At 50.3% G+C, this 14555-nt stretch overlaps 1 protein-coding gene across 1 annotated transcript; it reads right to left on the reverse strand.

Moving 5' to 3' along the window:
* Positions 1–636: 636 nt before the first annotated feature.
* DAND5 (DAN domain BMP antagonist family member 5) lies at positions 637–3341 on the reverse strand. The gene is made up of 2 exons (XM_036422864.2): positions 3015–3341; positions 637–1039 (listed from the first exon to the last, which is right to left on the reverse strand). The coding sequence occupies exons 1-2, from the start codon at positions 3339–3341 to the stop codon at positions 794–796; spliced, it is 573 nt and encodes a 190-aa protein (XP_036278757.1). The 3' UTR covers positions 637–793.
* Positions 3342–14555: the final 11214 nt, after the last annotated feature.

Genomic DNA, 14555 nt, shown 5'->3' on the forward strand with positions numbered 1-14555 from the left:
AGGAGCAGCGGGAGCTTGTGGGTTCTGCCAGGCTTCCCGCGTAGCTACCTCTGCTTTCCTGCCTTGGTTTCCCGGGGCCCTGAAGGCAGGGTCGTCACGGTGTCTCCTGGCTGGGGTCGTCCGTCCTCCCCGCAGTCGGGAGTGTGTCTTTGTCTTATTCTGTGAGCGGAGGTCCAACCTGGCAGTTAGAAGCCAGCCTTGCAGAAACCGGTTTAGCTCAGTGGATAGAGCGTCGGTCTGCAAACTCAAAGGTCCCGGGTTCGATTCTGGTCAAGGGCAAGTACCTTGGTTGTGAGCACATCCCCAGTAGGGGGTGTGCAGGAGGCAGCTGATCAATGATTCTCTCTCATCGATGTTTCTAATTCTCTATCCCTTTCTCTTCCCTTCTGTAAAAAATCAATACAATATATTAAAAAATAAAATAAAAAAGCCGGCCCCAGCTGCCTGGGGTTCACACGCTGGCTCTGCCACACACGTACTGCTGTGTGGCCCTGAGCAAGTGTCTTTGCCTCTTGGGGCCTCAGTTTCCTTCCCTGTACAATGGGGTGATGCCCCTATGCTACTGGGCAGCTCGGAGGATGACTCGGCGAAGTAGCTGGCAGATGCTGAGAGCGGTGGCGGGTGCTGTGAGGGGCTGTCGGGGATTCGTGGGAGCGGGGGAGGAGCGGGAGGCCCATCTGGCTTTCCCTGCATCCCTGGTCTCTCTGACCCGGGGACACGGCCCAGGTCGGCGTCTCTCTGACTCCCGCATCTCTCCAGGTGCGTGCGTCTGTGTGCCGGTCCGTGTGCTCGCTCACGCCTTCGGGCTGCACTGACACCTCTCGACCAGCACCGTGTACGTCTTCACCCGCCGGCGGGAGGCGGGGCTGCCCGCCCGGCACCACAGGAACAGGGGCACCCAGTGCCCTCGGGCGGGCGCACAGCTGTTGCAGAGGACGAACGGGGCGGGGTCCGCACCGGGGACGTAGAGCGAGGAGCAGTGGCCCATGCAGAGGCGGTTACGGAGGCGCAGAGGCGTGCACCCCGGCTGGGTGAGCACCTGGGGTCAGAGGTGGGGAGACAGGTCAAGGGTTGTGGAGCCGGAGGCTCGAGTGATGAGAATAACCCCCGACCCACTCCCACCCCACCTTGAGAAGCATGGGTGCCTGGGCTCAAATCCTGACTCTGCCATTGCTTGCTGTGTGACTTGAGGTAAGTTACTCAACCTCTCTGGGCCTCAGTTTCTTCACCTATGAAGTCATCAAAGTTCAACCAGGAAAAAAGAAAAAGAAACTACTCTAGGCCTTTCAACAAAGAGGGTTAACAGAGAGAAAGGCTGGGTAATAGCAGGAAGAGGTGGCAATGCGGGGCCTGGGGGTGGGGGTGGGTATTACACAGAAAGCCTTGAGCCTATCACCCGGCACACAGTCTGTGCTCAATCAATGTCAGTTCTCCCTATGATCCCCTCCAACTGTCAATTCGCCCCGTTCATGGCCCTTCTCTGTTTAAACCAAGCCTGCACTCCCGCCTCTGCCCCCCTCCCCCAGCTCATCTTCCCACCTTTCCCCTCACTCGGACCCAGCGGCCCCACCCTCTTGCTCAGAGTTACAAAGAAATCACCCGTTAAGGCAGAACTTGGTACCCCTGGCTTCAGAGCCTGTGCCGTAAACAACAGGGCATGAATGCCTACAGCCATTACGGAGCACCAACTGAATGCACTGAGGGAGTGCTGCCCACTCCCCTCTCGACCGGGCTCTGAACCAGGTGTGCCAAGCTCTGGCTTGGTACTTAGCAGGCAGGTGCTACTATTACTGCTTGTCATTTGACAAGCAGCTGCTGTGTGTGCCCGCCTCTGCTCTGGAGCTTCCGGATGGGAACAGAGCGTGAGTGAGGCATAAAGAAACCCTGCCCTGGTGGAATAGACATTCTATTGAGGAAGACAGATAAGTGCAATTACAGAATCAATTTCACTTTCTCGGCGATGATGCGTACTACAGCGAGAAATTAAGAGGACAATGGGGTGGGAGGCACTGCATTTTAAAATAGATATATTTTTTTATTGATTTCAGAGAGAAAGGGAGAGAGAAACATCAATGATGAGAGAGAATCATCGATTGGCTGCCTCCTGCACCCCGTACGTACCGGGGATCAAGCCTGCCACCAGGAATGTGCCCTGACTGAGAATCCAACCGTGACTTTCTGGTTCATAGGTGGTTGCTCAACCACTGAGCCACACCAGCTGGGCTGCTGCATTTTTTTTTTTTAGAATTTTTTTAAAAATATATTTTATTGATTTTGTACAGAGAGGAAGAGAGAGAGATAGAGAGCCAGAAACATCGATGAGAGAGTCATCGATCAGCCGCCTCTTGCACACCCCTCACTGTGGATATGCCCGCAACCAAGGTACATGCCCTTGACCGGAATCGAACCCGGGTCCCTTCAGTCCCCAAGCCGACGCTCTATCCATTGAGCCAAACCGGTCTCGGCCGGGCTGCTGCATTTTTAAGTAACGTTTGGGTACACACCTGAAGGAGGTGAGGGGCGGAGCCATAGAATGCCAGGGTGGGGAGGTGCTGGAGGCAGAGGAGCAGAGGAGCGGCAGTGGCGTACACTGTGGTGTGTGGGGAGAGTAAGGAGGCAGGGGTGGCAGGAGTGAAGTGGGCAGGGGGCACGGGGGAACGGGAGGAGGTGAGAGCAGAGAGAGGACAGGCAGAGCAGGGCCTTGTGGGCTGTGGGGGAAACTGGGGCTTTTGCTCCGGGTGAGGCGGGAGCCACACAGGGTTCTGAGTGTAGAAGGGGCATGACCTGTCTCGGAAGCTCACAGGTGCCTCTGGCCATTACATGGGAAAAGAGACGTGGGGGGCAGGGTGGTGATTGCAGAAGCTGGCAGAGGGGCAGCCCCCATTTTCTAAGGGAGGAAACTGAGGATCAGAGACAGGGAAAGGATACAGGGCTTGATGCCCCATCTGGCACCACCGTCGAGCTCTCTGTCAATGCTGAGACCCAGCCCTCTCCTTCTCCCGCCACATACGCACCTGCGTGAAGGGCACAGCCTTACACCTCTCCTGGGCTACCTCCTGCGGGTCCAGCGGGAGAGTCATGGTGCTGGCCTCTTCCCGCTCGCGCTGCAGCCCACCGCTCCCCATGCGCCTGGTTTTCTGCAGGTCCAGGAAGGCCTTCCAGCTGCTGAGCGCAGACGATGGCCCTGGGGAGGCCTGGGCCCCTCGGCCCAGAGGTCGGGTCTGATTTGTGGCAGCCCAGGGCGGGGGGGTGGAACCCTGGGGTCCAGGCCTCCCCAAGCCTGTGGGTAGGCACGCTCCACTGAGCAGGCTCAGAACTGTGGTCAGCTGGCTGAGGAGCATCTGTCTGTCTGTCTGGGACGGGGCTCAGGGTCCGGGGCAGTTGACCCTGCTGTCTGGTGAGTGAAGTCTCTACCCACCAGACCCACTTTTAATGGCCTGTCCCCCTCCCCCCTGGGCAGCCTGGGAGGCGCCTCTGCAAGCTCCAGAGTAAACCCAGACCTGCTGGGTTCCCACCCCTCCCCCAGCATGGCAGGGGACTTAGGGGCTGGGACTGCTGGCATGGGGGCTGGGGCCCCAGGAAAGGCAGGTCTAGAGGGGCTTGGGGCACAATGCCAGGGTCCTCGGGGGCTCTGTACCTGCCTTCAGGCCCCATTCACCCACTTAGCAAAACCAGACTTTGCAGTTAAGCTACTCAGGTTTTGAGCAGTAAGACCTCCCCTAAATGCCCAAACTTTAAAAATGAAAATGAAGCCGAAACCGGTTTGGCTCAGTGGACAGAGCGTTGTCCTGTGGACTGAAGGGTCGCGGGTTCTATTCCGGTCAAGGGCATGTACCTTGGTTGCGGGCACATCCCCAGTAGGGGCTGTGCAAGAGGCAGCTGATCGATGATTCTCTCTCATCGATGTTTCCAATTCTCTATCCCTCTCTCTTCCTCTCTGTAAAAAATCAATAAAATATATATATTTTTAAAAAGCTACTCAGGTTTCAATCACCTTCCAGCTGTGCAACCTTGGTCAAGTCCCTTAACCACTCTGGGCCTCAGCTTCCTCTTCTGAAATGTGAAGGTAATAACCATCCCTACCTGGCAGGGCTGTTCTGAGGACTGAAGGAGTTTAAAATACAATAGAAGCACCATGAGTAAGCTATGATTAACATTATGGCTGTTGGTTTTCCTTTAGCACCTGTTAGGGGCCAAGCACAATTCTGAGCCCTGGGGATACAGGTGGACAAAACCGAAAATGGGCTCTCCCTGCCTTACATTGTGATGCAGAAAACAGGCAATATAAGATAAATAAGATTATTTGAGAGTCGTAAATATTAAGAAGTATTATTAAAAAGGGATGTGCCTTGCCCAGCTGGTGTAGCTCAGTGGTTGAGCATGGACCTATGAATCAGGAGGTCAAGGTTCAATTCCCGGGCAGTCACGGACCACCAGTGGTCGGCTAGACCCAGCTCCATCCTGCTAGGACCTAAGGCCCCAAACTTTGGAGCATCCGTGACCCCTTACTTTCTCTGACCCCACCCCCTTCCTAATATGATATGACAGCCTATCCATGATTTTCTCTCATCATTGATGTTTCTATCTCTCCCTCTCCCTTCCTATTTCTGAGACAATTATATATATATACACAATGTTCTTAAATTAAAAGGGCTGTCCCTTGAAGGGGGAGGGGCTTCTGCCCCAGGGTGGCCAGGGAAGGCCTTCTGAAGAGGTGCCATTTTTGCAGAGCCCTGAGAGGGTGTCACAGGCAAAGCAAACAGCCTGGTGGGGAGTGGAAGCTGGAGTACTTGAAGCACAGAGGAATGGGAGTCCCAGGCCTTGGGGCTCCGAGAGCTCTGGGGGGTCTCGGCAGGGCCCTGGCACCTCTGAGGCCCGCATCTCGCACCCAGGTGAGGCACTGCGGGCTGCGGGGCCGTGGGAAGCAGCAGGGCCGGTCCTTCCCGCGACCCAAGGTGAGCGCAGGAGATGGGGCCGGCTCGCCCTCTGGCGGCAGCTCTTGGGACTGCGGCCCGGCTCTTGGGACTTGCCTCCCTACATCCTGAGCCGTTCCCCAACCAATCCTTTGCTGTCCTCTAGACCAGCGGTCGCCAATCTTGCGACCTCATGGACCACCAGTGGTCGGTAGACCACCGGTTGGCGACCGCTGCGTCTAGACCCAGCTCCATCCTGCTAGGCCCTAAGGCCCCAAACTTTGGAGCATCCTCGACCTCTTACTTTCTCTGATCCCACCCCTCCCTAATATGACAGACAGCAAGTCCTGTCTGCTTCAAAATCTACCCAGGATCCACCCACTTCTCACTCCCTCCTTGGTTCCCCATATGGACACGGCCCCTGTTATCTCCCACCTGGCCCATTACAGTCCCTTCATCCTGGCCCCCCAGGTCCCACCCCCAAAGCCTGTACCCCCACCACAGCTGCCACAGGGTGCCCTAAGTCCAGGCAAGTCCGTCTTCTATTCAGAACCCTCCAGGGCTCCACACCTCACCCGGAGTACCAGCCAAAGTTCTCACTGCAGGGCTCACACTGTCTGCTCTCATAACCTCCCCACCCTCGTCTCTCCTCACTCTCTCCCCCCTCAATCCACACAGGCCTCCTCGCTGTTTTCATAAATCCATAATATTGCATATCTGTACAGAACTGTACAGGCTCTTATAGTTTCGACATGGAAAGAGCCCCACAAAAAATGAAAAGAAAAAAAAAACTTTCAGAAAGGTATATGTTATGCTCTGACCTTTTGCGGGAGAGGGGATAAGACTTTACAGCTACTGTTTACTTGTATTTGAATACTGAAAAAAAAGCAGCAGAATTTTCCTGCTGGAGAAGGACATGAAAACGAGTGGGTAACGGCAGGCGAGGGCTGAGGGCCCCAGTGTCCTGGGCCAGGCGTTGGGCAGCGGGCCCAGCCCTGTCCGGAGAGGCGGGGCCCAGCCAGGCGTGCCTCGTCACCGACCTCCCTGCCAGAGAGAGGGGCCTGGTATTTATATTTAAAAATTAAGATAATAATATTAATGGTGAGAGGGGCGCCGGGCACAGACCTGGCCTCTCCCGGGGCCCAGCACCCACTGGCCTTGTGGCCGGCCAGGCGTCCCCCTGGGGGCCGGGCACCCGTTGCCCGAGGGGCCCCGACCTCTGTAATTTTATATAGAGTTTGAGCTGAAGCTTCGTATATTTAATTTATTTTGTTAAACAAGAAAATGTGCATCCTTTTTCTCTATAAAAAAAAAAAAGAGTGGGTAAGAAGATGGGTTGAGGAGAGGAACTTCACTTTAGAGTTTAAATATTGTTTTAACCATTAAAAGAAACTTTGGCAATCAAGAAACTTAGGCATGCAAGAGGCAACCAATCAATGTGTTTCTCTCACATCAATGTGTTTCCCTCTCTCTTCTACTCTCCCTGAAAATCAATGGAAGAATATCCTTGGGTGATGAGTAACAACAAAAAATAAAAAGAAACTTTGAAAAAGGGAAAGCCCGCCGAAACTGGTTTGGCTGAGTGGATAGAGCGTCGGTCTGCGGACTGAAAGGTCCCGGGTTCGATTCCGGTCAAGGGCATGTACCTTGGTTGCGGGCACATCCCCAGTAGAGGGTGTGCAAGAGGCAGCTGATCGATGATTCTCTCTTATCAATGTTTCTAACTCTCTATCTCTCTCTCTTCCTCTCTGTAAAAAATCAATAAAAATATATTTAAAAGAAAAAGAAAAGAAAAAAGGAAAGCTCAGTTGGTGTGGCTCAGAGGTTGAGCATGGACCTATGACCCAGAAGTGATTCTAGGTTAGGGATTCCCGCTGGTGCACATGCTTGGGTTGATCCCTGGTAGGGGGCATGCAAGAGGCAACTGATCAATGAATCTCTCATCATTGATGTTTCTCTCTCCCTTCCTCTCTGAAATTATATATATTTTTTTAAAGAAAAAAAAAAAAAGCCCTAGCTGGTTGCTCAGTGGTTAGAGTGTTGGCCCATGCACCAAAGGGTCTTGAGTTTGATTCCCACTCAAGGATATAGGTCACATCGATGTTTCTCTGTCCTTGCTCTCTGGGTTCCCTCACTCCTTTTTTTTTTTTTTTTTTTTTTTTTTTAATATTCCCTGTTTCTCTGGAAAAAAAAGACAGTGTCTTATATTAATTTTTGCTCCCAAAGATGCGCTAGGTCTTATTTTCAGGGGATGTCTTATTTTTCCATGAGGAAGAATATGGTACACATTTATTGTTAAATGAAAATAAAGGAAACTTATTACCTGTATACTGTACGGTAGTACGGTAGTTGTCAACACAAACCAGACAAACTGTGAATCCTACAGTATCAAGAATTTACTCATTTATTCAATAACAATCATGTCATTATCTTCTGGAACATCATCATAACAATCCAATTCCTGAACTTCCTGGTGAATTTCTTGTGACTCCATTTCTTTCAGAATCAGTGGACCAAATCTCTCATGTTTAGCCTAGGGGGGGGCCTTATATTCGGGGGGGATGCCTTATATTTCACTCAGAAGGAAACCTGTAAGTAGGTCTTATTTTCGGAGGATGTCTTATTTTCGGGGAAACATGGTAATACTGTCAATAATAAAAAATAAATTTAAAACAAAAGAAACAAAACAGCCGAAACCGGTTTGGCTCAGTGGTAGAGCATCAGTCTGCGGACTGAAAGGTCCCGGGTTCGATTCCGGTCAAGGGCACGTACGTTGGCTGCGGGCACATCCCCAGTAGGGGATGTGCAGGAGGCGGCTGGTCGATGTTTCTCTCTCATCGACGTTTCTGGTTCTCTGTCTCTCTCCCTTCCTCTCTGTAAAAAATCAATAAAATATTTTTAAAAAAAGATTAATAATAAAATTATGTTAAAAAAGAAAAGAAAAGAAACAAAACAAACTTTTTAAATTCTATCTTCCCTTTCCGAAAACAACTGACTGCCACAGTGCCTCCCAGGTCTTGCTTAAGACATGCAGCTGCTCATTACTCAGTGTAACAGCCTTGCTCCAGCTGCAAACGGTAAATGGAAGGGAGACACCAGAAAGCAGGGCTCTGACGAGACAGAAGAGAACCAGCCACTGTCAGAGAGAGGTGTGACGGGCTAGAAGGCCCCGATACACACGAGGGCCAAGAGCAGGGACCACTGCTGTGGTCTTGGACCCACACCGGAAGTGTCTTCTCAATGGCCTACCGCCTTCTCCTGGGTTTCACGCACATGAGGAACGCAATTCTCATCAGACGGCAATTAAGGGCATGCTTTTTTTTTTTTTAACCCTGTAAAGATATTATTTGTAAAACAAGGACAATCATTTTTAATACCTCAAGGATTGGCAAATGTTAACAAAAGACAAACTTACTTCTCCATTTTGGGGATGTTTCTTCTGTTTCTTTCCGTGTGTGTCTATTTTCTCTCAGACTTCGCAGCAATGACAGAGTGGACAGGTAGCATAGAGCTGAGGGTCACTTCTGCGAGTGAGGGTCACGGCGGTGTGTGTGGGTGAGAAAGACGCTTTGACCTAAGGAGGCCTCATTCTCCATTCACTTCCCTGCGAATGGGAAAACTGGTTTAACTGTAGGATATTATTAAATAGAATAAACCAGTTTATAGTATAAACCTAACAGTGCCATTAACTGGCCAAACCTCTCCATTGTCCACTTTACAGGGGTCAGGCTATGTTGCAAAAGAAGCTTGAGGGATCCAGGGCCAAATGTCACCCACAGGGATACCTCCGGGAACTGCGGGCTTGTTCCCCACCTCGGGAGAGACAGATACAGACTCCCGCTGGCCTCTGGGCTGTCCTGGGCACCGTCCTGGGGCCTGAGCACCACGGCAGCACAGGTCCCTTTCCGCCTGGGAAATACCTGGGCCATGGAGGTTGACCTTGTGTTCTACCAGCCACCTGGTCTACCTTGAGGTAGACTTACCAACAGCCCTCTGATGGCCAGTCACAGGGAGGATGGACTCCCTCTGCTCAGTAAGGTGGGCTCCAGTCCACAGGGATCCCCTGGCATCAAGGTGCCACCCGGCCGGAGAGTCATACCCACATCCTGAGAGCAGACGAACCGACGGCTGTGGAGACGGCGAGGCAGTGGAAGCAAGGACTTCCTCCGCTCAGACAAATGGACTCCACGCTACGGAGCCAACCCCAAGAGGGGCGTCCCTACTTGTCTGCCTCCGGACTCAGCCAGCCTTACCTCCGTAGCCCGGGACGGAAAACGCTTCCTACAAGTTTAGTTTCCAACTGTGGAGCTCAGGACCTGCTGCCCTGCCTTCCATGTTCCCAAAAGCCCTGACCCCTTAGGAGGCCCAGGAGAGCAGCCATCCCTTAGAGAGAGTTTCTGTTACATGGAGGGCAGGCTTTCTGAAAGAGAAGGGACAGAGAAATGTGTGGGAAAGAGCGTGTCATCCTGTCCACCAGAGTTGAGATCCTCCATACCTAGTGGCCTCATTGTGTTGACAACCCCTTCAAGGTACAATACCAGCATTTCATATGAACTCAATTTGTGTGAAGTGTAAATAGAGCAATATAGAAATATACAGAACAGTTCCCTTCACATGCAGAATGTTAAACAATACAAACAATGCGACGACTCATCAAGAACTATCCATTTTGCCAAAACCGGTTTGGCTCAGTGGATAGAGCATTGGCCTGCAGAATGAAGGGTCCTGGGTTCGATTCCGGTCAAGGGCATGTGCCTTGGTTGCAGGCACATCCCCAGTGGGGGGTGTGCAGGAGGCAGCTGATTGATGTTTTTCTCTCATCGATGTTTCTAACTCTCTATCCCTCTCCCTTCCTCTATGTAAAAAATCAATAAAATATATTAAAAAAAGAAAAGAAAAAAAAAGAATGGCCTCCAAAGGTGTTATCCTCAGCAATAATGGGAATAAACTATCTTACAAGGGAAGATATCCTCAGAATAAGCTCTCTTACAAGGAAAAGCAGGGCAGAGGTGACGGGACTCAGGATCTTGAGATGGGGAAATCCACTGGAGGTATGCAAGTGGGCCCGAATCGAATCATGCCCTCGGCCTTAAAAAGGGCACAGACTCTCCCAGCCGGTGGTTAGAGAAACAGATGTGAGACAGTTTCTTCTGATCCAAGAGAAAGGCCGCAGAAAGGTCAGAGTACCTTGGGGAGGAACAAGGCGCACCACAAACTGCACGCTCACTCCCTGCTTGGCCATGCTTGACTGAGTGGCGGCAGCAAAGGCGGTCACCCTGCGGTCACCCTACCCGGGTGAGTCCCCCTGAGAAGGTCATGCCCTCCCCTCGGGCCCGATGGAACCACACTGCCTGCTTTCTGGCTCCGGCCTTCCCCGCACGCCTGCTCGCCCCCAGCCCGGAACGCTGGGCCTCCTTTCTCCGCTGCCGAAGGGCGCCCATCCAGATCACCGTCCCCTCTGGGGGCGCTCTGAGCCCCAGCCTTCGGCGGGATTCTGGGTCCCAGCCCGGCTGCGGCGGGATTCTGGGTCGTTTCACCGTTCGTGCTCCGCAGGCTCTGGTCTTGCGGACACGCGGCCTTCCCCACCCTGGTTAACGCCTCGCCCTCCCTCTGCTCCTCCGGAGACGCAGGCCACAGTGCGCTCCAGCCTGGAAGCGGGAAGTGATGCACGTTCTGTGAGCTCTGGGGAGGAAAGGAGGCTGAAGAAAGGAGGGGCAGAGTTGAGGATAAAGCCAGGTCTCCACCCAACCAACCTCCCTCGAACTGTCTGACCTCAGGACCAGATCCTCAGGAAGAGGCTCCCCGAGAAACCACTGGCTTCCGAGGGCGCGGAGGGGTTCGTGTTCAGACGGAGGCGCTCAGTGGCTGTCACTTACCTGAATGGGTGGTACCTGCTCACCGGGGAGACTTTTCTGAAACGTTCTACGAAGTCACGTCACAAAGCATTTTACTGCGATCCTAGATTTTATTTTATTTATTTATTTGTTTGTTTGTTTGTTTATTTATTTATTTTGAGATCCTAGATTTTATTTTATTTTATTTTGCAATCGTAGACTTTAGATAGTTTCAGGAAGCTGTTTTAAAACCACAAACATTAAACCCCAAGGCCTCTAGAACATCAAGACCCCTTGGGCACGAGGCCAAGCAAGATAAGCAGCTTAACCTGAGGAAGAGTCCAACCGAAACCTGCCCGCCGGCCGGGAGCGAAGACGCAGGCTCTCAGCTGACTAGTGTCTAAGGCAGCTCTAAGAATGACAACACAGAACATTTCAACACTGGCGTCCCTGTCCCATGTTTGGGCTCACAGAGTCTCCCATGCTAACGCCATCCGGCTCTGGGGAATTCCACACCATCCATTCCTCCTCTGACGCCGGGAACTCTTTGAATGGTCGTGCTGAAAGCAGAGGCTGGGTGCATGAACGTGCACACTGCCCAAGGCCTGTGGTCCCCGATGCGGTATTCCGGAAGTGTCGAGACCAGGGGACATCGATAGGTGGGCAGTTTTTATGCCTTGCCTTTGGGGTACGTTGTAAGGAGAGTAAACATGACATCATCTCCCTTTAATAACTGTTAGCATTGAATCCATGGTTGGTTTTTTTAAATATTTTTTTTATTAAATTATTATCTGCGTACATATCTTACCCCCCCACCCCCAAACATGAATCCATGTTATAAGCAAAGTCAATCTGCAGAAATACTCATCAAATCAAGGAAGCCAAGCGGATGAAGTCCGGGGAGTCACTGTCATTTTGGCACATCAGCATCAAGCTGGTGAAGGTCCTACTGAGATCCTCCCGGGGCCTCGCTTAGCGCCCAGGCTCTGAAACCTTTAAGAGGAAGCACCCAGCAGGCTCCCGCCCCAGCACCGGCCCTTTTCCCTCCCCCGGGGCCCCTCCCGGCCCGTACCTTTGCCTTTCTCTCTCCTGAGCTGCCAGGGTCCTTCTTTTGCTTCTGTAATTTACTTCCTGAGCCCACATAGCCCTGCTCAGTTCTGAGGCTCATTTCTACCTCTGTAACTTTCTAACCAAACCTTCTCTTATAATGGGGGGGGAAAAAGTCACGCAAATGTCTACCGGTTGAAGACACTTAAGAAGTATGTGTAAAAACCAAAAAACTTCAGCGAGTTTTCTTCCTCAGAAATGCTACGAAGGCCATAATTGTAGTACCTATTATATTGTCTAAAAGCCAATTTCTAAATAGAATATTTTTAGTTTCAGGCTCACCACCCCATATACCATATTACTCCTAAAACTTGTAAGACAGTGACTCTTCTCTATCATACTTTTATTCACTGTATGTAAAGATTTTTTTTTTGCACCTAAATCCTTAATACCATTCCTCAATGGTCATTTTCTTTTCTTAATAATAATAATAATATATATATATATTATTGATTTTTTTACAGAGAGAAAGAGAGAAGGATAGAGAGTTAGAAACATCAATCAGCTGCCTCCTGCACACCTCTGTAATTTGACAGTCTATTCGGTGTCTGCTTCTTTTTTTGTTTGTTTTCTTAGAGAGAGAGAGTGGAAGGGAGGGGGAGAGACAGAAACATCAGTGTCGATTGGTTGCCTCCCACACCTGCCCCGAATGGGGCCGGGGATGGAGCCTGTAACCAAGGCACATGCCTGTGACCGGAGTGGAACCTGGGATCCTTTAGTCTGCAGGCTGACACTCTATCCTACTGGGGATGTGCCCGCAACCAAGGTACATGCCCTTGACCGGATTTGAACCTGGAAATCAGTCCGCTGATGCTCTATCCACTGAGTCAAACCGGTTTCGGCCCCAATTGTCATTTTCTACCCTGTTTCCCCGAAAATAAGACGGTGTCTTATATTAATTTTTGCTCCCAAAGATGCACTAGGTCTTATTTTCAGGGGCTGTCTTATTTTTTCATGAAGAATAATTCGGTACACATTTATTGTTAAATGAAAATAAAGGAAATTTATTACTGTATACGGTACGGTAGTATGGTAGTTGTCAACACAAACCAGACAAACTGTGAATCCTACAGTATCAAGAATTTACTCATTTATTCAATGACAATCATGTCATCATCTTCTGAAACATCATCATCACAATCCAATTCCTGAATTTCCTGGTGAATTTCTTGTGACTCCATTTCTTTCAGAATCAGTGGACCAAATCTCTCATGTTTAGCCTAGGGGGGCCTTGTTTTCGGGGGGATGCCTTATATTTCACTCAGAAGGAAACCTGTAAGTAGGTCTTATTTTCGGGGAAACACAGTATTTTATTGATTTTTTACAGAGAGGAAGAGAGAGGAATAGAGAGTTAGAAACATCAATGAGAGAGAATCATCGATCAGTTGCCTCCTGCACATACCCCTACTGGGGAAGTGCCCGCAACCAAGGTACATGCCCCTGACCGGAATCGAACCTGGGACCTTTCAGTCCACAGGCCGACGCTCTATCCACTGAGCCAAACCGGTTTCGGCCCTCCCTCCCTCTTCTATTGTCTCTAAAAGGCAATGGAAAAAATATCCTTCAGCTGAAACAGGTTTTATATATATATATATATATATATATATATATATATATATATATATATATATATATTAAAAGAAATACATTTTATTTACAGGTCTTGACAAAGACCTTGACCATTCTTTGATTGACAGGTCTCTGACCCCTCCCCTTGAACTAAGACAACCTTTGTGATTGGCTTGACCAATAGAATACAACAAAAATGATGTCATGAGACTTCTAAAATGCCTGCTTTCCAGCCTTGTTCATTTGGGACCCAGCTGCCATGCTGTGCGGAAGCTCTAACTGGCCCATATGAAGAGACCACTGTATAGATATGCCAGCTGACAGCCCACCTGAGGCTCCAGCCAGTGTCAATCATGAGACACGAATGAATGAATATTCCTTCTGATGATTCTGGAGGACTGGCATCTAGACACTCAACTGTGAGAGCTTGTTTGGAGGTTCTAGCAGGGGAGCGCAGCTACTCGTGTACCCTTCACCGGAGACCCGTCCTCTCCCCTTGGGGGAAAGTCGTCCTCTTCGACGAGCGCGCAGCTTCGGGAGGGACGCACCTGGGTCGGTGAGGGAGGAGGGGGACACCCGCCTAGCCAGCCAGATCAGCCGAATCAACCCTGGCGATCAACGGGGTGACAGATGTCGCAGCCAGATCGCCCTCACATCCTAGACACTCAACTTTGAATTCTTCCCAGCTGGGGATACAGACAGCATGGAGCAGAAATAAACCATCCCTGCTGTGCCCTGCCTAAACTCCTGATCCATGTAATTCATGAGCATAATAAAAATGGTTAATTAGGGAAGGTTAACATATAATTGTAATTGGAATACTATTATATACATCCATGTATATATGACAGAAATAAAAGTTTTACCAAACAATACTTACTCTTACTACATATGATACAATCTGCTATTTTTATCCCATTTTTCCATTATATAATCACCATATACCCATGTTCATAGCAGCATTATTCATAATCACCAAAAGAAAGTGGAAGCAGCTCAAATGTACATGAGTGAATGAGTGAACAAAATGTAGTATATATATATATATAATATTATTCACCCTTAAAAAGAAAGGACATTCTGCCGGGACCGGTTTGGCTCAGTGGGTAGAGCGTCGGCCTGCGGACTGAAA

The sequence above is a fragment of the Pipistrellus kuhlii genome, unplaced genomic scaffold (genome assembly GCF_014108245.1).
Source record: "Pipistrellus kuhlii isolate mPipKuh1 unplaced genomic scaffold, mPipKuh1.p scaffold_m20_p_73, whole genome shotgun sequence".
Classification (NCBI taxonomy): domain Eukaryota; kingdom Metazoa; phylum Chordata; class Mammalia; order Chiroptera; family Vespertilionidae; genus Pipistrellus; species Pipistrellus kuhlii.

Coding starts and splice junctions, on each gene's coding strand:
- DAND5 (XM_036422864.2), bottom strand. CDS start 3,341: ATGCTCCTCAGCCAGCTGACCACAGTTCTGAGCCTGCTCAGTGGAGCG. Junction 1,040..3,014: donor AGGCTGTGCCCTTCACGCAG/GTGCGTATGTGG, acceptor CTCTGACCCCAG/GTGCTCACCCAGCCGGGGTG.